Source organism: Tinamus guttatus, unplaced genomic scaffold (assembly GCF_059628265.1).
Source record: "Tinamus guttatus ecotype Peru unplaced genomic scaffold, ASM5962826v1 Tinamus_guttatus_pri_ptg000202l, whole genome shotgun sequence".
Taxonomy (NCBI): domain Eukaryota; kingdom Metazoa; phylum Chordata; class Aves; order Tinamiformes; family Tinamidae; genus Tinamus; species Tinamus guttatus.
In genome coordinates this window covers 3544965-3572366 of record NW_028288736.1, presented here as the reverse complement: position 1 = coordinate 3572366, position 27402 = coordinate 3544965, and the positions used below count along the sequence as shown (strand labels likewise).

At 37.8% G+C, this 27402-nt stretch overlaps 2 protein-coding genes across 2 annotated transcripts in view; one reads left to right on the top strand and one right to left on the bottom strand.

Moving 5' to 3' along the window:
* Positions 1-289: 289 nt before the first annotated feature.
* Positions 290-8954, bottom strand: INTS12 (integrator complex subunit 12). Its single transcript, XM_088524018.1, has 6 exons — positions 8778-8954; positions 7140-7292; positions 6497-6684; positions 3378-3537; positions 2328-2480; positions 290-880 (listed from the first exon to the last, which is right to left on the bottom strand). Exons 1-6 carry the CDS (start codon positions 8931-8933, stop codon positions 305-307), a joined length of 1386 nt encoding a protein of 461 aa, XP_088380144.1. The 5' UTR covers positions 8934-8954; the 3' UTR covers positions 290-304.
* A 6632-nt stretch (positions 8955-15586) lies between these two features.
* GSTCD (glutathione S-transferase C-terminal domain containing) overlaps positions 15587-27402 on the top strand; it is a 49995-nt gene continuing 38179 nt past the window's right edge. Inside the window, exons 1-3 of the mRNA XM_010223554.2 lie at positions 15587-15625; positions 23340-23771; positions 24990-25451. Coding sequence (XP_010221856.2) covers positions 23361-23771; positions 24990-25451 — 873 coding nt within the window. The 5' untranslated portion in view covers positions 15587-15625; positions 23340-23360. The remainder of the gene's footprint in view (positions 15626-23339; positions 23772-24989; positions 25452-27402) is intronic.

Genomic DNA, 27402 nt, shown 5'->3' with positions numbered 1-27402 from the left:
AGGATGCACATAAATATTTTCTTTCTATATAGAAAAAAATCCAAGTTTAACAATACCATGTTTCAAAGCTTTCAGCTATAAAACAGGAGGCATGTTAAAATGAATATTCTTCTACTGTATTCAGTTCTTGGATTTGAAGTCGAGAACTGCTAAGTTCATCTAGTCTTCTAGGTTCATTTAGTGACCTCCTGTAGAGCATCTTTTTGTCTTCCCTGAATTAACTAACATTTCAGTGTGGTAACTCTGGAATTTTCTTTAAGGAAGAGACGGCCACTGTTTTACAGACCACCACCATGCAGCAGGATTACTTCTTGAGTTTCTTTTGAGCAGCTTTCTTCTTGACCATCTGCAGCCTTTTCATGGCATTGAGCTGAGACTCCTGAGAAGTGGGGCCTTTGAGGGAGGCCGACGGACTCCCGGCGTCCCCGGCCGCTTTGCTCGCGTTGCTGCCGGCGGTGCTGCCGCCGCTGCCGTTGCCGCTGGGCGCCTGGCTGCCGCCGCTGCCAGGCGCCACGCTGCTGGGGCTGGGGAGACCTGCCTTGCTCACGTTGTCGCTGCTCACCGAGCGGCTCAGAGGGGTTTTGCCCAACGTCAGAGGCGGCGGTGGCTTCAGCTGGGCAGGGTTTGTGCTGCTGTTTGAAGCTGCTTTTGACCCTTGTCCTGGTTTGGAAGCTGCCAACCCCGACAAACCCACGGGTTTCTGGTTATTAGAGGAGGCTGCAGGTTTCCCACTGGTGCTCTGTGCTGTTGATCCCAGTTTGGTAGTTGATGGAGTGGCAGAGGAGGTTTTGACTGCAAAAGCAGCCCATCCTGTAAGGCCACTGGTTGCTGAAGAGGAAACACTTGTACTGGTTGAGTTCCCTGAAACTGCTGCCGAGGTCTAAAAAGAAGCAAACCACTATGACAGTAACATTTATTTATATAACACATTGTGGCCAAATAGATCAAGCTTCCACTTCTGTTTTTGCCCTAGAAACACCCATCACAGTATTTCATCTGGCCACTACAGGTAGCAGCACTAACAACAAAAACGACACACATACAGCTAACTTAATTTCCCAATCAAATAAATCCCATGTAACCTTTTCTTTCCCTTCTTCTGTGTTACCGACCACATTCTATACAGCTAACAGGCTACCATATGGCATCATAATCATAAAACTACAAAAAAGGGTTTAACTCAAATAATTACAGAGAGCCCAAACTTGCTAAGTATAGGCAGAGGCAATTGCCTTGCTTTTGTGTATTGTGGTTACCTGGCATTGCTTTTTAACAAGCTGACAGATGCTCAGACAAAAAAGTCAGGGCCTGAGCAATTAAGTACTGCAGATCTTAGTCTTTTGCACAGAAGAGGGGTGTCTAAACTCTCCTTCTACTTCCCCTCTTGTTTCTCACAACAATGCATAATTAAAAACCTTTTGTCTTCCAGTTCAGGCAATGGAATGGAAAAAAAAAAAAAAAACTTTCTGCAGCCATTAACTATGTTTCCTCAATAGTCTCTATTCCCAGTTTTCAGTTCGGGATAATATGCCAATTAATTCACATCTATAGATGGTAGGATCAAAGCTAAAATTAAGATCCTATATTAAGTAATCTGCTCCATAACACATCCAGATGTGTTGTAAACAAAATGGATGAGATTAGACTGCATTCTTCCAACCTCAACTAGGAACATAACCCTACTGCAGTGGAAGTTATTTACACTTGTAAGCGCTTGAGCAGTAGCCTTTATTCACAAGTTCCCATGCAAGCAAAGCAATGGCAGACATTACTTAGAGCACACAAAGCACCATAACTTTAAGTTGCTTTCCTAGATAAGGGTCATGGTTTAAGACTTTGTTATTTGTTGTGCTGCTTCTGGCTTACTACCTTTAACCAACTCATAGCTGTGTACAGAATAGCTCAAACACGTGGCAAGATGTCTGAGAAGCCTCCTAAATTAGAGGTTAGCTGGGTTCCCTTCTTACTATGAGAAGTCTTCCAACTACTAAACTATAAGATATATTATTTGGCTACAGAGAGCAAATTGCATCTTTTACACAATTATAAGGGGCCGTGCTCATAAAAAATATCATTAAAACCGAGTAAATACTCCTTTCTCCTCTATAAAAAACATTCAAGAGCTGGATGCTTTACAGACTCATAATTGAATTGAGATTTTTTAAACTTAGTGCTAATGCAAAATCACTGTATTATATTACTTCATACACATGGAATAGTAGACTATTTTCAGTTATGGTTCTTAAGAGAAAACTGTCCTAATTAAGATTATCATATCTGTGCAGTGAAATGTAAACTCTTCCTCCAGAAAATTTAAACAACATTACCTTGACTTCTGTTCTCTTGAATGCCAGAAAAGCTGGTGGGGTATCAAGTTTTAACTTAATTTCTGGCTTCTTGACCAATGGATCTTTCACAGCTGGTGCAACTGAAACCACAGCAGGAGCTGGTTTCTGAGGTGTTTTTTGGGTCTTTTGAGCCTGCATAAGACAAAACACAGATTAGTTATGGCCCCCACAACATTAACAGCTTGAACAAAAACATGAGTATTATCAGACCGCAGTCCAGCTTCTATAATACTTAATTTCAAGCTGAATTATGCTTGAGAAACATGTCAAGACTAGGGCTGTAGCAGTAGTTCTGAGTATGGTACTGAGGAAAGTTCAGCCAAAAAGCATACTGGATAGGTACTCCAGCATGAGAAGAGGGGTCACACAGAGAACAGAAAAGCACAGGGCCTCTACAAGAAGAAAAGTGAACTTGAAGGTATAGACAGTCACCAGCAGTAGTGGCCGAGGTTGTGGGCATCTGCTAAAAGACAGCAGGGAAGGTAGAGTTCAGGCCAAATGAGCTTAGCATCCTCAAGGGAAAAGCTGAATTGCTACAAGGCCTATCCCATCAGTTAATGCAAACAAGCCCTCTTAGTTCAAAGGCCCATGTTCATGAGAATAATCGAGTTCTTCAGCAAGTGATGAGCAACATGCTACTAGAGCTTCAGAACACCCAGCACTTCGGATCTGGACCAAAATTGGTAGTCTTAGAGACAAAAATCCATTTCCACAAGCAAGAAGTTAAAAATATAGAGCAATATGGTAGATTTGCACTGAAAGATAGCATCACCTGGAAGTGTTTAACTATTGCTTATCAAGTAGGGAAGAATGCTATTTGACTCAGTTTTTGCTTCTAAAAAACCCATAAATTTAATTTAACATCTAAAAGAGCAGAAATGTAAAGCACAGCAGCACCAACAGAAACATGCTGTGAAAAACTGTTCTTGAACACGCTTCCAAATTCTGTAACCTTTAAAAAGCTCATGCATCAAAAATAGCCTGCTGTATTCAAGCAGTGTTCATGCTAGACAAAGAAATGATTCTTACCATTCTCTTCATCTGTCTGGTACAGCGTGCACAATACCAAACAAGTCGAGGATCATTCACCTCCTTGTCTGTCACCTGAGGTTTATGGCAATCCTGGTGGTAGAGATTATGGCACTCCTGACACTCCACTAACTGATTCCCAAAAGTAACTGTCATTTGCCTGCAGAGCAAATAGTTAAGAAGAGATTACGAGAGAAAGTACTTTAAGGATTATCCAATTGTTGCAAATTTTATAAGGTTGTATATAAAAACTAAGAATATTTTTGGTCTCACATAAGTTTTCTATCTATGAGAAGTAAAATACATTCCCTTTTCCTGGTATACATTTTTAAAATATTTTAATAGCATTTTTAACATCAGCTCTCAAACCTACAAATTTTACATTAAATGGGTACATATAGCAATATTACCTGATGGATTTTTATAGTAGAAATTTAAGTCTTACCTGCTTTATTTCACCTGGAGGTGTGTTTTTTTTTTTTTTTTTTTTTTTCTTACTCTACCTGGCAATTGACTGTATCACCAATATGATTTTTCACCTTATAGTAGCACCCAAAGGCCTAGTCTGCATTTGGATAGTTTTGCTGTAAGCTTCTGAATACAATAACTTCTCAGTGACAGTCATGTGAAAGCACTTTCTGTTCAGAGATTTAAAAGCATTATCATGCAAGATATATATTACTTTATAGATGTTTTATTAGCCATTCTGTTGTCCCTACTAACCAGACAAACACTTGGAATTTGAGATAAAACCAAAAATCATGGAAAGATGGAACAGAAAGGATTAACTGTGCAGTGCTGCCTTGCAGCAAACACATAAAATTAAGTCTTCATCACCAGCTTATGTGGGCCTCTGGTGAAAGCAATCATGCTGTATAAATGACAAATTAGTGATACACACATGACTGGAAGTACATCTGCGAATTAGCCAAATACCACTTTCCTAATGATTTCTTTCAGATGACAAATCAGGTTATTTAATTGCTAAGCTGCTTTTGCTCATATCCCTGATGAGCAGGTACACAGGTAACCATGGAAACTCTACGTGGATGGGTGGGGAGAGGGAATACCTTATTTCTTTCTATACCAGGAAAATGAAGTCAGAAGATATCACCCATATGGGCACTAGAGCCTTTTCTAAGCAATTTTTTTATTATTTTTTTATTATTTTTTATTTTTAAGTAGCTACCTAAAGGAGCAAACCTTTCAGAAACTCCAGTATCTCCTATCTTAGGTTAACAATATTTCACATGCCACTTCCCACCCCCCTCAAAACCTGGGTCAGGACCAAGCAGTGGTGTTTCAATCACATGTCTTAGGGGAGAAGACATATCACCTTATCTGGAAATTAGGGCAGCAGTAATTTCAGCAGTAGCACATAGTCCAAATAGAAAAACTGATTAACAAAGTTAAACTAGCCTTATTGTAAGATGATTTGTTAAACAAGAAACATAGTTGTTTTACCTTCATAAAACAAACAAAATCCTTAAATACAAGCAAGTTTTTAAACATTTTCTTGGGAAAACTTTGTGGGAGCAGAGGATTCACTGTCACTGCAAGTTACATGCGATATTTTTTCAGGTAACTGAAGAGCCATACCAGTGACTCCTGTCTTTCTGGAATATGCATATGTTAGAAAAGATGAAATTATTTTAATATGCTCTCCTGGGTGGCTACACTACTACATACTACAGAACAAAAAAAAGTCCTGAGTCTTGGGTGACTGATGACATCTCTAGCGGGCTCCTTTTCCAGATGCACTTCCCTTCAGTGTCAGTGTAAGTGCCTAGTTTAGTAGGTCAAGATAGATAAGTCTTTTGCCAGAGCACTACGAAGCTGTGATCATAATGATTAGCTAGAAGCAATGCCTTCAGCAGGCAGGTCAAGCATCGATTACAGAAGAGCTAATGGAAGCACATCCCTGGCCTACACTTCTCCAGCAGCTGTTAGCTGCAGTAGGCACCATGGCTCATTTTTTCTTCACTGCTTGTTTCTCATTATGCCTGTGCACATTTTCCTTTGCCTTGGGAGATGCACAGTCAGTACACTACAACAGCTCAAGACTGTCTACACTAAACTTTTCTTCCTCTCTTGCTCAGTGAGTTAATATTACACTGGTTTTAGTACCATTTCAATATATTGCCCTTTTAAGAGCCAGAAGAAGTAGAATGTGGAGGAAAACAAGGTCAAATTGACAGACTTCTCGTTTTTCATTAAGTGTTTCACCTGCTCTTCCCTTTTCAAGGTGTGTAATACACCAAACATTCAAGCTAATACATGAGAATGTGACACGAAGACTCAGCAATTCATAAAGTCACCTCATCTGAGCAACAGCAGCAACTATAGAAATGGCACAAAAACAAAGTTAAAGAAATATTCACAACTGGCTAAAGCCAAGCACAAATTTATACTGCCACTGAAGAGGCAGCCCCATCTTCCTCCCTACCCTGGCTGGATGCAGGAATGGGGAGCACCATGTACTGGCACATCTCACTCAGTCAACTGAAATCTAAACCTACTGAAACACCTGAGAGGGAAGGAGGTACAAGTGAGGAAAGCCAAAGTGTTCCTTTTAGCAGAAGCAGGAACTCAAAGGAACATAAACCAACTATGAAACCAAATCCTCATTGAAGGCATTTGATCTCAGGGTGCATATTTAAAAGTACATTTTAAATTTTACTTTCTTGTAAATCTATATTCTGTACTGAGCATCATTTTTAGAGCCTTTATTGGCAAGTAAAAGGAATATGCCTGACTGAAGGATGAAACACATTTACTTCTACAAAATACTTCCACAGAAAAGGACTTGCTTTAGAGTGCTACTTAACATTAGCCATTAGTGTTTGAACTTGCCTTTTGGTAGTTGTCTGAGATTTCTCTCTCATTTAACTTGATTGTTTTTGACTGTCTTTTCTGAAGATTTGTTCATTCCCCTCTCCCCCCGCATTAAGAGCTCTGTTTTCAAGAAGCCACTCATTCATGCAGGATACTTTTTTTTTTTTTTTAATAGTTTTAGATAGGTGCTTAAGTCATTTCCAGAACAAGAACTTCAAGAAACAAAGCTAAATGATACACACAAAAGGTAGCTACAGAATTACAATGCAGCAATGTTGACTCACCTGCAAACAACACAGGCCAAACCCATTTCCATGGCAAAGTCATCAGCACTGGTTTCCTCAAAGCTGGATAAATCAGGTATGGATAAATCCTTGCTTGTCTGAACTGTAATAGGAGATGAACGAGCTTCTTGCTTCTCTAGCCTTGGTTTCTTTGGAGCATCAAGTCCTTCAGCAGTTTCCCCTTTCATCTGTTAAGCACAGATAGAGAACGTGGGGAAAAAAAACAGAAAGATACTAGATATTAAAACAATAAAGTGACTACAAATACTAAGTTAAGAGTATATGAAGGCATACCATACACAGCATACACACAACACTATTGCCTTAGATACATATTTTCTCCAAAATAAGTCAGAGCTAGAAGCTCAAGACTTTTTTGTACATCAGCTCAAAATCCTTGGAAAATACACAAATCAGATTGCTACATTTTAACCTCTTCAATTTTAGTATAAAGCATTCAGAATAAATACAACAAAACCTCTGTTGGATTGCCTAAACATGATTGCACAAAACAGCTCATAAGTTATAGGCAGTTAGGCAAGAGTTGAGTTACACAAGTTACACATGAAGAATGCTTTTGCAGATAAACACTTCCAAACACAGCAGTCATGCTTTTTCATTAGAAAACCAAGGCTAGACTTACTTTATCACCAGATCTCTTTTCGGTTTCTTTTTTCACCTTCTCTGGTACAGCAGGCTTGCCATTGTTGTTGCCTGATGGCAAACTAGAAGCAGCTTTAGGCTCTTGCTTACTAGAAATAGGTTTGGTAACAGATACTTTTGGTTGCTCTACTTCCTGGAAAAAAAAAAAAAAAAAAAAAATGAAGGCAAGTCATGTGAGTTACCTCCTAGCTTTCTATTGGATGCAGGCTAGAAAAAGAAGTCTTCAACATATAAATGAAAACATGGAACAACATTTCATGTTGTTAAACAGTTATTCACCTATGCTTATATACAATTAGATTTTAAGTGTATTTAAAATTTTTAAACTTTTTATATTACATCCACAAATTAGTTTAAGCTGCAGTCAATTATTAAAACTTCCTCTTTATCATTCATCTGCCAGAGTGAAGGCATTTCTTTTCTAAAAAGAGCCTTCCTTCAAAGCATTAATTAAAAGGGAAAATTTTCTGCATTTGAAATTCAGTAAGAATGAACACAAGTTTTCAGATAGGTTTAAGACAAAAACTCAATGGATGCTGAAAATACAAATAGACATCTGATATCAGACATCAAAACTTCATTCCCTCGTGGAGAGGGATATTGACCTGTGCTTAATCTCAGTCCATATTCACCTTTCTGGTTAATACATTTAGATATACATCTCAACAGAAATCAATAGTTCTTATTAGTTATGCATTAGTGTCAGCAGTGGATAATGAACAAGCAGGCCTGCAAATGAGTGATTAATCACAGCAAGATGTTTGAGCCAAGGTTTCCCCTTCCACCTAGGCAAGGGAATTGCCCCATCTGCTGTATATTCAGACTGGCCCTGAGCCTTGAGCTTTAGCTCTGCGAGTTCACTGACCTCCTGCTGAGCCCACGCTCACAAACAAATTTCTTCCTGTCCAACCATTGCATCCCTGTGCTCCTCAAAATGTTCTTACATTATTTTGTTGATAAACTAATCCACAGACCAGAAATTTAAGGAAAGGCATCCTAATTTTTCTTCTGTTACTGGATTTTGTTATCCAGCTGATACTGGAGACAGACAACAGGAACAAGAGAATTTTTCTTCTGGACAGTGTTATCAGATTCAGCTTCCCAAGCCTCTTTGAGGCATTATACCCTGCTTCTCTACTTCTTTAAAGACAGACCAACATTTTTTTCCCCCCTGCCAGGAAAGGAGTAATTTTATGAGTATATAGCTTTTTGTTTAATATTTATCCTTGACAAAAATAATCTGCATGTTTATGTGCAATTTTAAAAAACATCATTTCAGTTCACCCTGAACAGTCTATATGATAACTAACAAAAATGCTAGAGTCAATAGTAATCATATTTCATTTGATTTTTACAGACTTCTAACATTTGCAATAGAGTGCAGAACAGCTCTTACAGGCCTGAACAAGGTGAAAAGATTTATTAACTTCAATCAACAGAATGAAGTATACTGCATAAAAGGAGAATGATCCATGTGAACACTCTACAATTACTTTTCTCCCCTCCATTTCTGACTCTGCTTTAACACTTCAGCTACAAAAGTCAAACTAGAAAGAGCTAGAGCTTTAATGAAGCATACAGGATACAAAAGGATCCATGCCCTCTTAATTTCCAATACCTTCTGGGAAGGACGATAGCTTGAATCTGTTCCTCTGGCCAAAGACTCATCAAGAAGTGCTTTTAGCTTTTCAGCAGAATCCTTGCTCTTTGAATGCAAGAAGCCTAGAGCTTTCAGAAATATGGGATCAAGTTCCAAGTTCACTGTAGTAGCCATAGCAGTACCTCTGAAGGAAGAGCAGAAAAAACAAACAGACTTGTATTCTTGTGGGGCATAACTCAAACAGCACAGGTTAACTATCTCACAGAAAACTTTTCACAGAAGGACACTACATGAAATCACAACTTGGGCAATACACAAATTTAAAACAAGATAAAGATGACGAAATGAACACCATAACCATGAAAACTGACTTCTAACCAGCATTAGAAGATGACTGTGAATTTAAACACAGGACTTCAATTTAGCTTTACCCCAAAGAGTCTAACATTTCAAGTGTATCTGATGTTCAGAAACTAAACTTGCACTTTCATAAAGGAGACAAATATTGCTTAATCTTGATATCAACACAATACTGAAGCATATGCAGGAGAAGTGCAAACTTCAGGAAGAAAAATTTACAGACTTTTGTTACTTTTGAAAAGAACAGCTCATTGCAATATGCCCTATGTTAGGATATTAATATATAAGACTGAACTACCTATTATAACAAAATCTAAAGGAATATTTGTTTATTTAGTTTAGCTGAAACTGCAAGAAGATCTACAACTCAAACTTTATCCAAGCCCCCTTTCAACAGTCAATTGATTTTTCACATCAAGTAAAAACAATTCAGAGCTTCTAAATGCCAGAGTATCCATGCAAATGGGATAAAGCGAAGAAAAGAATAGAATGAACTAGTAAAATATCTTTGCTTGACAGCATTAGTTTTTGGCACTCTGGAGGCTTCTGAGAATTTCTGTAACAGCTCTAGGGAACTGCAGTTATAGCAGAAATTCTCCCTGCAAAACAAGACTGTAACTTGCAACTTAATCAGCAATTAACAATTACTAAAAACAGACACAGGAAAGGAATACTCCTGTGCTTTTCCAAAACAGAGCAGCAGAAGGATGTTCTTAAACCCTTCAAACCTCATTTCAAATACACCAGCACATTTTAGGTTTTCTGCAACAAGCTAGAAGAGACCCTGAGGAGCATTCATTGCTTCAGCTCAAAAGGGCTGCTTGGATAGCTTTTCTTCAGGGGGAGCTTCCAAGGCACTGGCACTGAAGGCAGCCAACTTCCCATCCCAGCCCACACACCAGCTGGGACAGGATGCTGCCTCAGCTCCCAAAATGGCCCAGGAACCTCTACCTTCCTTCTGGGCTTTTTACAAGAAGCCAGAAAATCACTATCAGGCTCACCAAGGAGTTCAAAATCCCATAGACTTCAAACAGATTTTATCAGCCAACCCAGTAGAGAGCTAGCAACCCCTTTTCAACAACATTTTCTCTACTCCATAATCTTTGCTACTCATCAACTCATTCTCAAGAAAGTACTGAACACAGGAACTTTCTCTGATCAAGCAGAGACCACAGTGCAAGCCCCATCCAGGGCACCTCAACCTTTCTCATGTTCAGAAAAAGTCAATTTGGTGCATACAGAAAGCACATAGCCTTTTCATTTAAGCATCTAGCTCGGTTCTCATCTGTTCTACTTTTTGTTCTATGTTTATGGCTTCCAAGTTTCAATAACACATCATTTTAAATTAGGACCCTGATAGAACTTCTATTATGGAGAAATGGGAGAGTTAAAATACCAATTGCAGAAATTTGGAATAATGTCCCGTTTAAAAATCACTATCACCACTAGAAAACCTTTATTACTGTGTACACAAGGAACAGGTAGTTACTGATAACCAATTTAAGACAGAATTAAGAGAACTCACAAGGCAACTGCAAGCCTTTCTGAAGGTATCAGATGTCAGATTTAAGAGACACTTACTGAAAAGCAACCATAAAAAGGTCTGCAAAGCAGCCTTCTGTTTATTTTATGTATGAAATTGCAGCAACCCACTCTAGTCTCAAGGGTAAGTTATAACAACATTATAGTTGCTACAAAAGCATCAGAAGTTTCTCCTGACAATGGGCATCCAGACTTAAACAGCTGAAGTACGCTCTAACTTGAAACTTGGTATATGTAAGCTCAGTTGAGGCACATATTTTCAGATTAAGTCTATTTTTAATTAAAGTGTGATAAGAATATGAACAGACCAATTACTATCTCTGTATACTCCCAATGAAAATTAAATTGATAGACACACTCTCTTGATGGACCAAAACGACAACTGACAAAACAGGCCAAATAATTTGCTGGGTCCAATAACATGATTTTGATAGTGGCCTCTTCCAGGAGTTCACAGATAGATGACTGGTTTGGTACTTAGAAAACTAAGATCTAATTACATTCATTCATAAACTGATCCTCTACTGGCAAAGTCTACATATATTTAACAACTGCAGAGTTCTGGAGAAAGAACTAGTACAGGGTGTTAACCATGAAGCCACAGGCTATTCTGAGCAAGGGGACACCTTGACATGCTTGTTCAGAAAATAAACCAAACATTTTTAGAAAAAAATAAAGTGAAAAAGTATGACACTGTTGTATAGCAGTTTAGACATGCATGGTGGTATTTCAATGCTGTGTCTAATGACACTGAAAATATGAGAATACATGAACATCTCTGAAAATGCAGCTCCAAATTAGCTTCGAGCTCATTCACGTGATTTTCTGAGACAGGGGTACAACTGAACATTTCCTTTCTAACCAAGTGCATACCTTCAATTCATATTGCAATGCTACAAATAAAACCCATTCTTTGTGAACTTTGCAATACCTACATTCCTCCCTGATACTGATTACAAAAGGAAGACTTTCCTATCTCCTTTATAGCTACCCTCATCATCTTCTGCAGCAGCTAAAACTGCATAATGTGAATCAGTAGCACAAACTGCTCCTTCTGAAGTGCTACACGGTGTTTATCAAAAAAACAATTTCATTTAACATCATATTTCACCCCCTTTTAGATTCCTCAGCATTTTCTTTCCTCCCGACTAATAACTGAAAATTGAACTTGCAACTTCAGATTGTTTTAGTTTCTTAATGAGCTTTTGACATGTGACAATTTCTCAGTTAGCTCCCATATTGGATATTTCAAAATCAAAAGGCTGCAATAATCCAGGCAATTGCAACAGTCAGACTGATTTTATGAATAAGTTCTCACTTCTCCAAAAACATTGTCTAAAGAATTTTAGAAGGACTGGACTGAAAATCTTCTTTTTGGGAGTTACTGACTGGATTTACTTTATAATCTATTCTGCCACCAGCATATTTTATCCTATACTTCTAATTTAATACTTCAATCAATATCACAGTAACCCACTTGCCTGAAATTACTAAGTTTATGTAATTGCTTGATATTGTCTGCTTTCTAAACCCCACAAACAAGGCATTTGGAACCACAGTATCATTCAGAATGGGAGGGACCTCAGGAGATCATCTAGTGCAGCTCCATGGTCCAAGCAGGGTCAACTGAGGATACGACCAGCTTGCTAAGGACCTTGTTCAGCTGGATCTTGAAAATCTCCAAATAGAGTGAAGCACAGCCTTTCTGTGCAACCACTGCCTGACTGCCCTCACTGGGAGGAATTTCTCCCTTATTTCAGATCAGAGCCTTCCCTGGCTCAATTCGTGTCTGCAGTCTTCCCCCTGCAGGGCACCTGAGCAAGGAGGACAGCTCCATCCTCTCAGTCATCTGCTCCTGGATATGCAAAGGCTGCAGTCGGCTCCCTCAGAGCCTGTGATAGATGATACCCACCACTCTCCCCATCTTCACATCTAGCTATATTTTGTCACAGACTACAATCCACTTGGCCAGGCACAATTTATCCTTGATATTCCAAGCTGGCTATTCCTGGTTACCACTTTCCCTTTCTTATGCCCAGAAACAGCTTGCCAGAGGACTTTCCCCATTATCTTCCCAGTAAGATGAGGCAGTGAGGCTGACTAGACTGTAGTTCCCTGGGTCGCCCTTCTTGCCCTTTATGAAGGCAAAGGCAAGATTTGCCTTGCTACAGCCCCGAGAGTCTCCTCTGCTCCTGCCCCACAAGCTTTCACAGCACCTACCCCCCATATCCTATTTTCCAGGGAGTCCAGCTCCTCAATCACCAAACTCTGACCACATAAGCTACCCCATCACACACCAGTAACTGAAGCAGTTCATAGTTCTCCAACAGCTCACAACACGCTAGCTCCTCCTGCTCACTTCCTTGCCCCTCTAAACCTGATCCAGGCTCTGAAGTTGCCTGTGACCATCAAATCGCTTCCTCTCAGCTATTAGGTGGCTCTACCTATTAGGCAAATGAAAGTCTCTGGCAAAAGAGAATATTTCAGTAATTTTATAATTTTGTTAGGAGCTTACTCTTAAGTTATTTTAGAATTTGGACAAATTGATTTCAGCCTAGTAGATGTTATTTCAGAAATTTATGTTTTTCTTTTCTAATCTGAGCATCCCAACACTTACTTATCCTTTAACATGTAAGTCTGAAGCACGCATCTCCTTATCCTTTTCTAACACTTATATAATCTACAAAATAATAAAATAAAAATAATCTCCTTTTTCCTCATTACCTTGACTTCCCAACTTGCTGCCTGCTCATCTTATTAGACTGGCAAGTCAACATCTCTCTTGCCACCTACCTATCTTTGGTACACTACCATATTTGCTTTTTTTATCCAACTAGCTACTGCTCTCGTATAATCCTAACCCTCTTTCGTATCACTTGTGATTTTTGTTTACATTCATTTCCTATGAGCTACTACTTTTCTTTCTCCATGGTCATCTCAAATAAAGCACCTAACAGGAAACAAGCTTGATACTTTGGACAGCCTGTTCTAGTAACAATCTTTTACACTAAAGTATTTATAAAGAAAAGTTAACGACAAGAGCTACATATAAAACTGAGCACTTAGAGTCTGTTTAGCTATTGCTTGATCAAACACACACAAAAACAAGCAATTAAAAACAAACATAAAGCAAGTATTTCTACAGAATTCACTTGGGATAGAAAATACGCTTCATGTTGTTTCCTGCTTATATTACACACATATACATATAATTTAAATGCACATTCCAATAAGTGATTAAAGTCAAAAGCAAATTAATACATTATTAAATGAAAGCATATAAAAACAGAATAACATTTCACACATTTTGTTTAATAAGAAGTTATCTTCCCGCAAAGCATCTTTATTTCAATGAACTTACATTGCCAAAAAAGCTGTTTTTTGCTAAAACCAAGTAAATAGAAGTCATACACACACCACTTCACTAGCCCCTACCACCACCAGGATTCAGAGCTCTACAGAAGTGGACCTGAAAACACTTCTTAAGCAGGTGGTGCTATTTAGGTCATTAACAAATTGACTCTCCCTTTTTGCACTTCATTAACACAACTTGCTTACTTAAATTAGCAGCTGTGCAGACCCCCTAAACAACATTTACCTGGGGATTTCTATATGTAGACTCCAAGTTTTAATTAAAACTGAATTTCTTGATAAGCTAGACCAAAGCCACAACCTCACACTCTACAACACACTCCTGACAAGCTCCTCCTAGATTTTCCTTTAAGGATAAGAAGACACCTCTTTCTTGAGAAAAAAAAAAAATTCTTAGAAAATGAAATAAATAAAAAGCCTTCCATACTTTCATGCCTTAATAAACATATACAAAAGAAACACACAAGACTTACACAGTAGCCGAAAAGCACACAGCTCAGGACGCCGAATGAGAGGAGAGCAGCTCCCCAACAGTTCCCAACCGCTTTCAAACCGCTACTCCCAAACGCGGCCCAACGGGGGTAACGTCCCCCACAGAGGAGCGCGGCCGGAACGAGCGCGCGCAGCCGTACGAGAAGCGCCACCGTGTGCGCCGCTCTTCAGGGCCCGCCGCGCAACCAGGGCCACGGCGAGCCGAGTTCCCGTCGCGGGTGCGCATGCGCGCGGGAGAGGCGGGGTGTATAAAAGCGCGGCGCGCCGTCGCGCAGGAAGGGGCGGGGCTGGGGCGGAGGCGCCGTTGAGGGAGCAGGGCGGGATGAGTGGCCGTTGGCGGCGGCGGCCCGTCCCGTCCGTGACCGTTAGCGGCGTGGGCGCCCGGGGGCCTCGGGACCTGCTGCCGCTCTGGGCAGGCGGGGGAAGCCCTGTGTTTGCCGCTGCCGCCGCCCCGCTGGGCTCTCCCGGTGCTGCCGGCTTCGTGTCGCGGGGGCTGGTGGGAGGCTCGTGGCCGAGAGGTTGGCGGGGGAAGAGCACGGGGAACTCTCCGGGGGAACGGCGCTCCCAGACATCGCCTAGCGAGGCTGGAGTCTCCTTAACGGTCTTCTCCTTCCCCTGTCCCTCGCCAAAAGAAAATTACTGCAGAATCCTGGCATCTCGTGACTATCCCGCAAGGAAAGCGTCTCTCAGTGGTGACTGCTGTGACTTGGTTTTAGGGGGCTGCCTTTCAAAGCTTGTCTCGTGTTCTTCATTGCTTATGCTTTTGTTCATTGAAACAGTGTTGTTTGGGTTTTTTTGTATTTTTATTTTTTTAATTTTACTGTGATAGGCTTTGTTTTGAAAATCTCAAAGTTGTATCATTCTTAAGATTTACCTGAGGATATAATGATAGCCCTAAAGTTGTTATACCAATTGACCCTGTGAATAGAAATATGGCTCAACTTCTCAAAGCTGTCTCTCTTAAACAATAAATACTGTTTTTTTGCTGTGTTAGGTATTTGCTGTACATTCCCTTCTCTCTTTTAAAATCAAGTTTTGTTTTCTCCTAGAATAATCAACAAATAAATGAAGCCTTTCTCAGGAACTAAAAGGAAGGGAAGGTTTGTGTTCTTTTTATTGTATTTTCATTTAACTATCCTGGAAATACTTATTTTAAAACACTTTATAGTGTGGCTAGCATCATATGTTATTAAAACTCATTTAACTGTTGTTTGGGCATTTAAAAACACTCAGCACCTGTTGAGAAAAAAGCAGAAAAGGTGATGATGTAGCTAGTGGAAAGTAAGCTTGGTATTTATTAAACAGTGTAACATGATTGTTATACTGAAAGTAGACTTTTTTTTTTTTTCCTTATAATTATGTTGCAGATATTGTGATGCTTGCTATTTGTGTCCACCTGACTTCTTCATTTCTAATCTAACAATAGCAACTCCTCTATATAAGGCTAATAAATTTCTGTAGTTAGAAATGGGCAGGAAGGGCATTACCACCAAGACAGTGAAGGCTCTGATATCTTGTAAGGTTTCTTTAGTGTCATGTTTTGGTTTATTGCATGTGTCTTGGTGTTTCCTCTCTCAGTAAGTTGCAATTTAAGCAGATTCTTAAATTAACCAACTTTAACACAAGGATGATAGTCATGAAAATGCTTACATAAGAACACGTAGCCTGGTAGAATACTAAGCCTTTCAAAGGAAAGGTGGTGCAAAACACTGAAGTAACATGTATGCAAAGGAGCCAAAACAAGTGAGCTAACTTTGAAGAATGGAAAGCCAGGTGGAAAGAGGTAGGAAATGGGGTTTTATAAAAGACTGTGCTGTTTGGGTCCCAACTGAAAGATGTGAGTGGCCTGATGTGTGACGGTGCAGGTGTATACAGGTAGTTGAATGGTTATGCAAGAAGGACTTGAGTGTGTTTGCCCAAGGTGCAATTTAAAGAAACGCAAGTATGTCATTTATAACAAAAACTCTGAGTTCTGCTTTTTTTTCTGTGCTGGGCTCGTTTGGAACAAATTAGCCTAACTAGTTTTACACCATTTTTGTAGACTGAACCTCAAAATCCACAAAGGAATCCCTTAAGTATTGCAGATTGCTCTAGGACAGAGACCTCCTGTGTGGCTGAGTTAATGTGTCCCTTTGTGTTTCAGCTTTTTCAATTTTATAATAGAGATTTCAGAACATTTTATTTATTAGCAAGTCCCAATGATGATGGAGTGTGTGTGTATACATATTTCATTAGTGATATATTTCTCTAGAGTTCTGATGTTGTGATGAGGGAGCATAAATGCCTTACAGCAACTAACTATATAAGTTCAAATCAAATGTTTTGCTGCTTTATTGAAATAAGTATCTTATATAATCAGCCTCAGTCATGGCAGGAAAATGTAATTTTTTAAAATGCTTCTTTTTAGAAATTTTAGGGTGAGTAGAAATAGCAAAGTCATAATGTCAGTTTTTCAGTGCAGAAAATAGGGTGGCATTTTCTGCTACTAGCCCCTCTCTGTCTTGTAGTCTGAAAAAGCTTGCCTGTTTTCTTGGTCTTGGACTGAAAAGTATATAATTTAAGTCTGCAGTTTCTTAACAACCTGAAAAAGAACAGCATGTTTTATCTCCAAAGCAGTGAAATAAATCATTTAATCTGAGACAGAATTTAAGGAAAAAATGCTCGTTAAAATCACACTTGATTAATCAATTTTGGAATACTATTGCAAAAAGTGAAGATTCAGTGCTTCCTGTGGTAGCTAGTGAAGATACCACTATGATCTATTTGTGACTGAGTGAATAGATGTCAGTAGTATTGATGCAGAGTTAATTTGTGTGTATGGACTAGGACAGACTTTAAAATTCGGGCTTTTTGGACAATGGTGACCTTGAAGTGTAACCATATGCAGCAGAACTTGTTGCTGGGACAAAAGCCATGTTTCTGGTATTAGCTAATGTGAATGATGAAAAGTTTTGCGATCTCTGAAATATTTTTTTTGTATTATTTTGTAATGTTTCAGTAATGGTGTCTTTATTTTAGTAATTCTAGAAACTGAAATGATTAAAGACCAAAGAAAATATCTTGTTTGAAAAGTTATCAGCAATAAAAGACAGTGGTTCTTTGAATGTAGCAGGTGGCTTTGCATTGATCTGAGGCAGGAAAAGAAAATTTCTTAGATTAAATTTTGAGGTAATGTTAGTAAATTATCTTTTGTGTGTGTGCCTAAATATTTTTGATGTCTAGGAGAATAAGAGCAAGAGAAACTTGCTGGATTAGTCTAAGCCTGTCCCCTAACTGAAAAGATTATTTAAAACAAAAAAGTTACTATGATAGACATATAATTTGACAATTTCATAGATCATGAAACTTTGAGGTCAGAAATTATACTGCCCATCTCAAGGTAACTACTTTGTGCAAAATAAAGGCAGGAAACTTTTGTTGCTGCTTTCTGAAGTTGAAATTGTATTAGGGAGGGATACCTTTTACCCATCTCCAATTTCTAAATGCAGGTAACTGGCAAAAGTGGTTTTTTTGTTGTTTTCGCCTTTTCTTTTTTTTTTTTTCTTTTCTTTTTTTTTTTTTTTTCCTTCAGTTGAGTTCAGGTTTCTATTTACTTTTCATGGAGTAACACCTGGAGAGTTCATGAGATGTAAATGCACCCGGAGAAAAAGCAAGGGGCAAAATGGAGTTTGTTAAAGAAGCTGCATGTATGGAAGAAAAGGGAAGGAAATCATCAGCTATAGTTGATGCAGCTCTAGGAAAATGGAGGAAAAACTCTAGATGATGAGCTCACTGCTTGTAAATTCAGAATCAGTTCAAGAGATGGGAGAATAAGCGTTAAATGCATGGCATTAACCTTGGGATTACATTTTTTAAAAATAACCATCCCCTTCCCCCCAAGGTGATTGTACTTATAAGAAAAAAGCAAAACCACAGGAGTGAAATATGAGAATGAAATAAGTAATTTTAGATGTGCAATGTGCTATGGGTGCAATAATGTGTATGTGGCTTTTGTGTACCTTGAAATGGTAAAATGCAGGAATTAGCTGTGATTATAACAGTGTAAGAATGAAGTAATCGTTATCTCAGGAAATTTTCCATGGAATGGATGTTCAAACTTAAGACTCCTTCCACCTATTTCAGCAAATCTCTAGACCTGAAGTAGAATGGGAAGCAGAGAGTTGCTTTAGGCTGTGCCTGCAGTTGTAGTTTCTTTATTTCTTAGTTTTCACTGTCTTTGAACCTTTTCAGGTACAGAGTTGAGAGACTGAGTCACAGAAAAACAGCTGTCTTAATCACTATCCAGTCTAATCTTTTTCTGCTGAAGGGTATGCTCTGTAGATAAATACCTTCAGCAGTAAAATATATTTTTTAAAAGTTTTCAGTTGTGTGAAACAAAGCAGTGAAGAGTTAACTATGAGTTTTAAGGGGGGAGAGGTGGAACAACCCTTAAGAAATAGTGAATCTTAACACTCATTAACACTCAATAGGTAGAATTTAAAAAGACTTAATTTGATATTTCAGTCTGAGTTCTTATGAATTCAAAGATATACATTTGAATATTTTTGTTTGGGTTTCCTTTGAACTTATATGCAAATTCTTTGGCATCTGTAAAGACGCGTTCCTAGACCACCATGCTGGGAAGAACAAAGCAGTAGGGAAAGAGTTGGAGGGTGCAAACAGAAGCTTTGAGCCCAATATTTTCTGTTTCCTTGTTAAGTAAAGTTCATCACTTCATCCCTGGGAGGTTAGCTGCAGAAACAAGAAAGTGCTATTGTCCTAAATGGGCCCTAATTAAGAACATAATTTGTTCCACTCCACAGGATAGGTTTAATAATTCAGTTTTAAATTAACTATCTCAGTGGCAGAACAGAGTGTGCAGTTCTAAGAAATGGCTTTAATTGTAGTATTACTAATCTGAGAAGAGAAAGAGACTTTCATGGGAGAAGCAGTAGTGTGCTGTACCTGATGGAGCTGGGGCTATAGCTGAAAGTAAGAGAACACTATATTGCAATTATGCCTCCAAGTCAGACATCTCAAGTACTTGCAGGATCAGGGCCTTTTAGTTGAGAGAGATCTGATTGTCTATAAGAATCAAAATGAAACAGTATTGTATAAATGATGAAATGACAAGCTAGTTTGAGACAAGCTGAAAATTACCCAAGTGTGCAAGTCCTAATTTCTACTTTTGGGGGCCTGATCTTGTAAAATGATCAATGTTCTTAACTCATGTTGAAGACAAAAGGAATGGGACATTTGTACCTATTATGATGAGAGCTAGAGTTACCTCTTGCTCAGGAGCTTATTGTGCTTTAAGCAAAAAGTATTACAGTTGTTTATATTTTTTAATAAATTAGCAATTTACTATGGGTTTTTAGTTAGTTCAGAATTACTGACTAGAATGTTTAACTGTTGTTGCATTACTGTTGTGTTTTGTTCATTCAAATCCTTGAAAGGAAGCTCTCAATATTTTTCATGTTCATCTTTGGATTTCTTTTTCCCCATTTTGTGTTGGGAGAGTCTAATTAAAACACCTGTCTTGGATTAAAAATACTACATATGAGAACATAATTTTTTTAAACAATAGAATAACTAATGAAGGTTTTATAATGTAAAACTGTTGTTTCCCAAGATAAATACAATGAAAATGGATGCACAAAACCTAACTAAAGGAGAAGCTAGCTTTTGGAAAAACTGTCATTATCTTCAACTAGAAGAAAATGTAAAAATAACTTTTATTTTCAGAATATAAACAGCAGGAGCATATATTATGACTTTGCTAAGTAAGATGCCTAAGGTTTTTGCCAGTCAGCACTGAATGCTCATCTTGTATTTCAGAGTTCCTGCGGATGTACATGCATTTGTGGGTTATGTTCCTCTCTAGACTTGTTTCCTTTGAATCGTGAAGATGGTCAAAGTCATGATCTTTGCTTCATGAACTGAGATGTGTGATCTGTTCAAAGTTGCTGCAGAATTTGTCTTCCCTTCTGGGACTGTGAGCAGATAATTGCAGACAGATACTGGAGGATTGCTAACATGATAAAGTATGGTAACTTTTGTTGTTCTTGCCTGTTGAAGTGAGGGTGTCTCTAATAAGCCCTCTAAATTTTAAGCGCTCCCAAAATTGTACAAGAAAGATTTATCTGGGGAAAGAAAATGCAGGAGTAGCCAAATAGGAGTTTAGTTTGAGTTGGTGCTGTGGAGAAGATACTGCTGATGTGTAATGGGACTAGAGAGAAGTACCCTGATTCAGTGTGTGAAGCCTAGTTCAGCTGAAGCTACTTAGGACTGAGGCACTACCGAATCATATAGCTTCTTGAGCTCTTTGTCACCTGCAGTTGCAAATTTCTGCAATCTCCTTTACACTGACAGATCAGCAAGCTGATCTGATTTTAATGCATGAACCTTGTGCTGCTGTGTAAATTGATTGTGAAGTGTCACTGTTTCTGTGATCTATCTTTATAGAAGTTCATTTAGGGTCAGAGAAATAATTCAGTGTGCCTGACTTAACACCATTCAGCTGTGACACAGTGAACTAAGTTATTGTGCATGCTTGCAGAAAGCTATTTCCAGGGATTTTTTTAATAAGACTGTTAATGCCACTGGGTTTTCTGGTCCAGCTGTTTCCCAGAGGTTCTCTATTCATGGCATTCAGAAGAATGGCACTTTCATGAGGATGCATGAAAATATTTCAGTGCAAAATCCAGAGCCTTACATAAATTGTTGAGGAAGATGACTTTAAAGTAAGGTGCTATGGACTAAAGTAGGTGGGTGGAGTGCAAGTTCCTATTCTGATGTTACCGTAGGGGTTTCAAGAGAGTGAGTAGCTCTGAACAATATCTTCTGTTTCTGAGAAAAATGAGCAAGGGACTTGATTTGTGTATCTTTTGAGAGATACTGTGTGATGAAAAGGTTAACGTATTTCTTGTATAATCCTGAATGATGGATTTGGAATACCAGTTCTATAAGAGTAGTTAATTTACAGATTTTGTTTGGACACAAACTTCATGAGAATTTACCAAACTATTTAGCAGTTCTAAACAGGGTGATGGTGGCAGAACCCACTCCCTACTTATCTAACAGTTCATAGAGAAATGCTATGCAATAACCAGAAAATTAAATGGTTGTATGATTTGTAAGGTGCATGTGTATGTTTGTGTGGCTAGAGTGACAGGGAAGAGAAGGGGTTTTATTGTGTTTCTTTTCAGGTCACCAGTGCAGGTGGAAACAATCCAAATACTCACAAAGAGTACCACTGAATATTGGAAGATGTTTTCAAGTCAAGATATGTGTTTAAATGCTGGTAGTGATGTAAATAGTAGTTAAGACTAGCTCTTCTCAATTAATTTTCTGTTCAGCGATGGTCCCAACTGTATCATGTCTTCCACAGAGCTATATTTAATGTTGAATCCACCTTGACTCACATACTGTCAAGGTTTATCCAAGTATAATAGCTTTTAGGAAGGTAGATATTTAATTATTTATTGTACTATTCTTTGTGTGGCAGATACATTAATTAAAGAAAAGCTGCAGTGCTTTTATGTTGAGCCACTGTTGTTTCAAGACAAAGTCATGTAGTGGAATGGGTTGAAAAATATTTTTATATAACAATGAATTATTATTATTTAATGTCTGGTAGACTTGACTTTATCCTCCACTGCCTCTTTTTGGACAAGTGTTTTGGTTATAAAGCAATAAAATTGATTTATGCATTTATGAAAAACAGTATCTTGGAGGTATCATATATAAAATCTTTTTACTGTGTAAATAATTATCATATTAATGTAACTCTACTGAGACCTTATTAATCTAGACAGTTATTTAAAAGACTAATCCTGCTCTGATGTCAATTGTGCTTAATACATATATAAAAATATACTGATGATTCTTAGCAGTGTTCTGATTTTTTTCTCTAATTATAATAAAGCCTACTTCTCTAATGATTGTTTTAAGAGTGCCATCTAGTGTCTAGAGATTTTCAATAGGAATTGTGATTTAGAAGTTAATGGAGAATTTTGAGGTGATGGTGCAGAATAATTATTACATCATTACTTTATATTAAACTGCTGTGGAACAGTTTAATAGTAGAAATGTGATTTTTCAACCAAGTGTAAGGAAAGTGAAGTAAGGAATTTATTTTTTTTTAATATAATGTCAAGACTATTAATTCCAGCTATATTATTGTACTCAGCTACTTTAATCTTATGTGTTTGAGGTGTTCATGCAGTGTTCTTGAATTAACTTTTTTTCTGTTGTCTTAGCCTCTTAGCTGTCATTTAATGTATCACCAGATTGAAAACATGTATAGAATCTAGAAAGCAGTATTACTTTCTATAAGCAGTAGAAAGTAGAGCCATACAGGACTTCTAACTTAGAGACAAGTATGCCTCGTAAATTACTATAAATATGTGTTTAGGAGTTTATTTTTGGTTTTTGTTATCTTTTGAGTAATGCATGGTTAATGTTGTAGAGATTTTGGATTTTTTTTTTAAAAAAAACTTGTTTTATATAAGATATTTATACACGAAAGGAAATCTTTTCTTTTGATTTTGTGTATTGTTTAATGTCAGAAATAAGAAAAAATGAGAAAAGTTTACACAAATCATTTCTTTTAGTGTTTTACATGCCAAGTGATAGTGTATGCTTAAAACCTCTGTTGTCTTGAGAAAGAATTGCAGTCCACTTATTCTGTCAGGATCTCTTTAATAGTGCCTTATGTTAAAACCTGTTTTAGCAAATAGTGAAATAACCACTTTTTCAAATGCTATGCTTCCCTCTGCCCCTTTATGTAAAAATTCTGTATTTTATAGGATTGTGTTCTGATTTCTATTTCAGGAACTTAAGCTCAGGAGGAACATGAAAGATAGCATTCCTGAAGAACATCTGTATTTGGGTTTTTCTCATCACTATGGAGACAGCATCTTTCCGCTTCATACATCTATCTCGCTGTTTTTGCTGTCCTACTGTGATTGCAAATTATTCAAAGTTTTCTTAGTTCCAGCTGGTGAAAATGCAGATGATCAGCTTGTAACAAACATTCTACCTCACAAGCTTGAGGTCTGCTTGATCTCCAGACATCAGCTTCCTATGGTGGTGCAGAGCTGCTGTTTACCTGCTGTTGTTGGGAAAGATGGCAAATTCTGTCGAGCTGGCCTGTCTGTTGTCTTAAGGCATATAATACAGAAAACATATGAAGCGGATACATCCAAAAAGGATGTTTTGGCACTTCTAGGCTTCAAGAAGACCTGCTTAAAAGCCTGTGCTGAAGTGAGTACATTTTTTTTCTGTTAGATATGAGTAGTTTTTTTTAGTAGGATGGAATACTCTTAAGTAGGCTTTTAATATTGATGTAAACAGATTTCTTAATAAAAAAAACTTCTTACTTAGAAAATGGAAGGTAGTCACAAGAACATTTTTGACATAAGAGTGGAAAGTAATAATTTTTAGGAACATAAATATTTAGCACAAGAACCACCCTTAAAATTCAAAAAAGGGTCAAATTTTTGCTGTTTCATTTTAAGCAGTATATTTTTCAGCAAGCTATAGAGTACAACTGTGACTATTTAGAGTAAACAGAATCCAGCATTCTGAAATCAAAATAAACAGCAAATCAAATACTACTAAATGTGCTGAATCCAGATTCCCAAAAGTAGTATGCTGCATGTGTGGAGTCATATATGTAATAAGCAAGTGGTAGTTCTGAGTTTACAGAGAATGTAGAATTGGATTGCAAATCTGCAAAGTTAGGAGTAAAATTTTCAAAGGACTTAACTATCAGAAGTCATGTAGACAATTAAGAGTTTAAACTAGTTGAGCTTTTCTGAAAACTAGGTTATGGATGTCAGCTTTGTTATAGTCTGACAAACAGGAAATTGTTTCATCATACAGTCACTGCTGTACTTACCACTTTCCTACCCTGGTTTCACATCTTAAATAAAAATCTTTCCAATTATATTCCAGCAGACTAATGTGTGGTTTCATCCTCTTTTGCTGGGACAGAGTTGCATAGGATGACGACAGGTTGTGTGTTTATGTACATCTTTTAAATCAGTCAACACAGGCGCTAATTGTGTGTCATTGAATTATTTTGAGCTTTTAAGTGGCCACTTCGGAGACCAGAACAAATTGTTTTTCTAGAAGTAAAGGTCCTTAACTAAAGGTCAAGTTAAACTTTACTGGAAGGATTTGTGCAGTATAAGTTGTTCTTCAAAGAAATGGAATTGTCCAAAGAATGTATTTCTGGCTAGAATACTAATGTTTGTACTTTCTAATTTTAAATAATGCTAATTATGGCTGTCACTTTTTCAATAATATGCTTTTTAGTCAATGCCTACTCTTTTTTGCAGAAGGGAAATGGGGTTTGACTGAGCTAGAATTGTTTGGAAAAAACTCTGAAAAGCAAGAAGATTCTGGCAGTAACTATTACTTTTTTTTTTTCCTCTTTATAGGTAGGAAATATATTAATTCTATAAATTTATCTGACAGGTTAGTGGATGGACCCGACTTTGTGAGATCAGCATACCTCTGGCTGTTGAAAGATTTTTGACGGGATCTCCTGAGCACTGTCAGGCTATTCCTGCTGACATATTAGAGCTTGAAAGGAAGCTTGGAGAACCTGTGCGAGTGCATAATGATGACAAAATTCGAAGGCAGAAACTTCAACAGCAGAAGGCAGATGCTAAGGCTGCACTGCCTGTGCTTGCTAAAGCCTCAGCAGCAGGAGAGAAACCGGTAGAAATGCATGAACATCCACTTCCAAGTTTGGAACTGAGCATAGCTTTCTCCAAACTGCTTGTCCACGAAGTATCAGCTACAGTCAACCGGGAGCCCTCTCACATCAGGAAAACAAAAACCTCTGACCTGCCACCTTTGGACCATGTTTTTGCAGAAGGGCTTTATTTCACCTTGGCAGATATAGTGCTTTTGCCATGCATCCACCAGTTCTTGGTAAGACAAAAACTTATGCAGGTATTAAATAGTGTAATATATATCTTTCTGAAATATGTTCATGTAAATTATATTGCAGCATTTGCTATATGAACTTAACCTGAAACAGAAGACAAGTCATTTTATTTTTGCCCTTGGTAGGGATTGGTGAGATCACGAAATTACTTTTAAATGCACACTGTGTAAATATGCAGTAAAGGCTCTTTGCTTTTAAACTAGTATGCTGAAATATTTTTGGTCACAAAACTGTCCAGAAAATTGTTCTTCTGAACATTATTTCCTCCTTCCATACAGTAACTGTTTATTTCTGTGCTTTTATGTTTGTTGACGTGTGGCTATTAGTGATAATACAAAACACTGTTTTGCTTCCATCACTTTTGCTGTTTGAAATGCGTGAGGAGAGGCACAACATCCAAGGTAAATAACCTGTTATATCTGAAACAACATCTTAAAAAGAAGAAAGCAGAAAGTCAGTTGTAGTCTCGTTCAGACTGTGTTGTGGTAAGTGAGACAAATAACACTGCACACTAAGATTTATATGGTGAGTGGAGGAAGGCTTCCTTAAGGATTACTAAACCGCGTGTAGAGGAGTGGGTTTAACCAGAGACTGCTATGATGGATTTAGTCCTTTTTGGAAGAGTTTGAAAGCAATTGTTTTTAGTTTCAACTAAAAATGCAAAGTCTCACTGATAAATATTAATTATTTCAGGGTACAAAGAAAAAAGAAAAAAAGCTGCAGTTGTTCATTGTTCTGAGTTAGCAATTAAGGGTGTTCTTAAAGTTATTGGTGGTTGTCTTCAAATTCAGACCTTGTTGCAGACCAGTAGTTATATCTTCAAGGACAGAAAACTTATTCAAAACCATCATATATGCAATTTTTGAATTCTGAATCTCAGAAGCATTTTTATTGTGAATGCTTATACCAGCTAAATAGTTTAATTTAGTTGTGGTAACCAATTATGGTCTAATTACATTTTTTTTTTTTGTTTTTGTTTTCTTGGTATGTGTAGATACATACCAAGAATATATCCTTCTTGCTGAAATTTAGTATATAAACAATAGTCATGACTCAATAGAAATTTACTAAAATGACATTGTTTAATGTGTGAGGAGTTTTTTGAGATCTGGAATTTTGTTTCTATCATAAATTACTATATTCAGAAGGGGGGGAATGTGAGTGGTAGAATAGTTTGAACATAGAAGAGATCTGCCATGAGAGTTTTTAAATAGATTCTTTAAGTGCATTGTCATTTGCAAAACAGAATAGGAGGACAAGATTATGTTTACCTATGTAATATGGTCACATATCCTTGTAGGAGTATTTCCTGCCTTGTGAAGTGTGGAGAGACTTCAAAAGGTTTCTCCATCTATATGCATGAAAATTTCAAAAATTCGAAGGAATTAATCAAAAAAAGGACTTCTTCACTTCTATAGTGGTGGCCACTGATAGAACTAGGGGAAATGGCCAGAAACTGAAGCATCAAAAGTTCCACAGGCACTTAAGGAAGAATTTCTTAACAGTGAGGGTGACAGAGCCCTGGAACAGGCTGCCCAGAGAGGTTGTGGAGTCTCCTTCTCTGGAGATCCTCAAAACCCGCTTGGACGCAGTCCTGTGCCACGTGCTCTAGGTGACCCTGTGTGTGCAGGGGGGTTGGACTGGATGATCTCTAGAGGTCCCTTCCAATGTTAAGCATTCTGTGATTCTATAAGAAATGAAAAACACTAACATCGCTAGCAGTCTGGGTGCCACATGGAATGTGGAAAACTGGGGAGTAAACCTTTGCTCCTAGACATTATCTAAATGCTTTTGCAGCAAATGACAAAGCTGATTTAAGAAGTTCCTGCACTATGCAGTTTATCAGCCTCTTGGTAGTATCAACTAAACTATAATTTGGATCAGTAAAATATTCCTGTTTCTATACCTTCTAGTTGGATGGTCTGTTAAAAAGAT

Coding starts and splice junctions, on each gene's coding strand:
- INTS12 (XM_088524018.1), bottom strand. CDS start 8,933: ATGGCTACTACAGTGAACTTGGAACTTGATCCCATATTTCTGAAAGCT. Junction 7,293..8,777: donor GCTATCGTCCTTCCCAGAAG/GTATTGGAAATT, acceptor TTTTTTTTCCAG/GAAGTAGAGCAACCAAAAGT. Junction 6,685..7,139: donor AAAAGAGATCTGGTGATAAA/GTAAGTCTAGCC, acceptor TGTGCTTAACAG/ATGAAAGGGGAAACTGCTGA.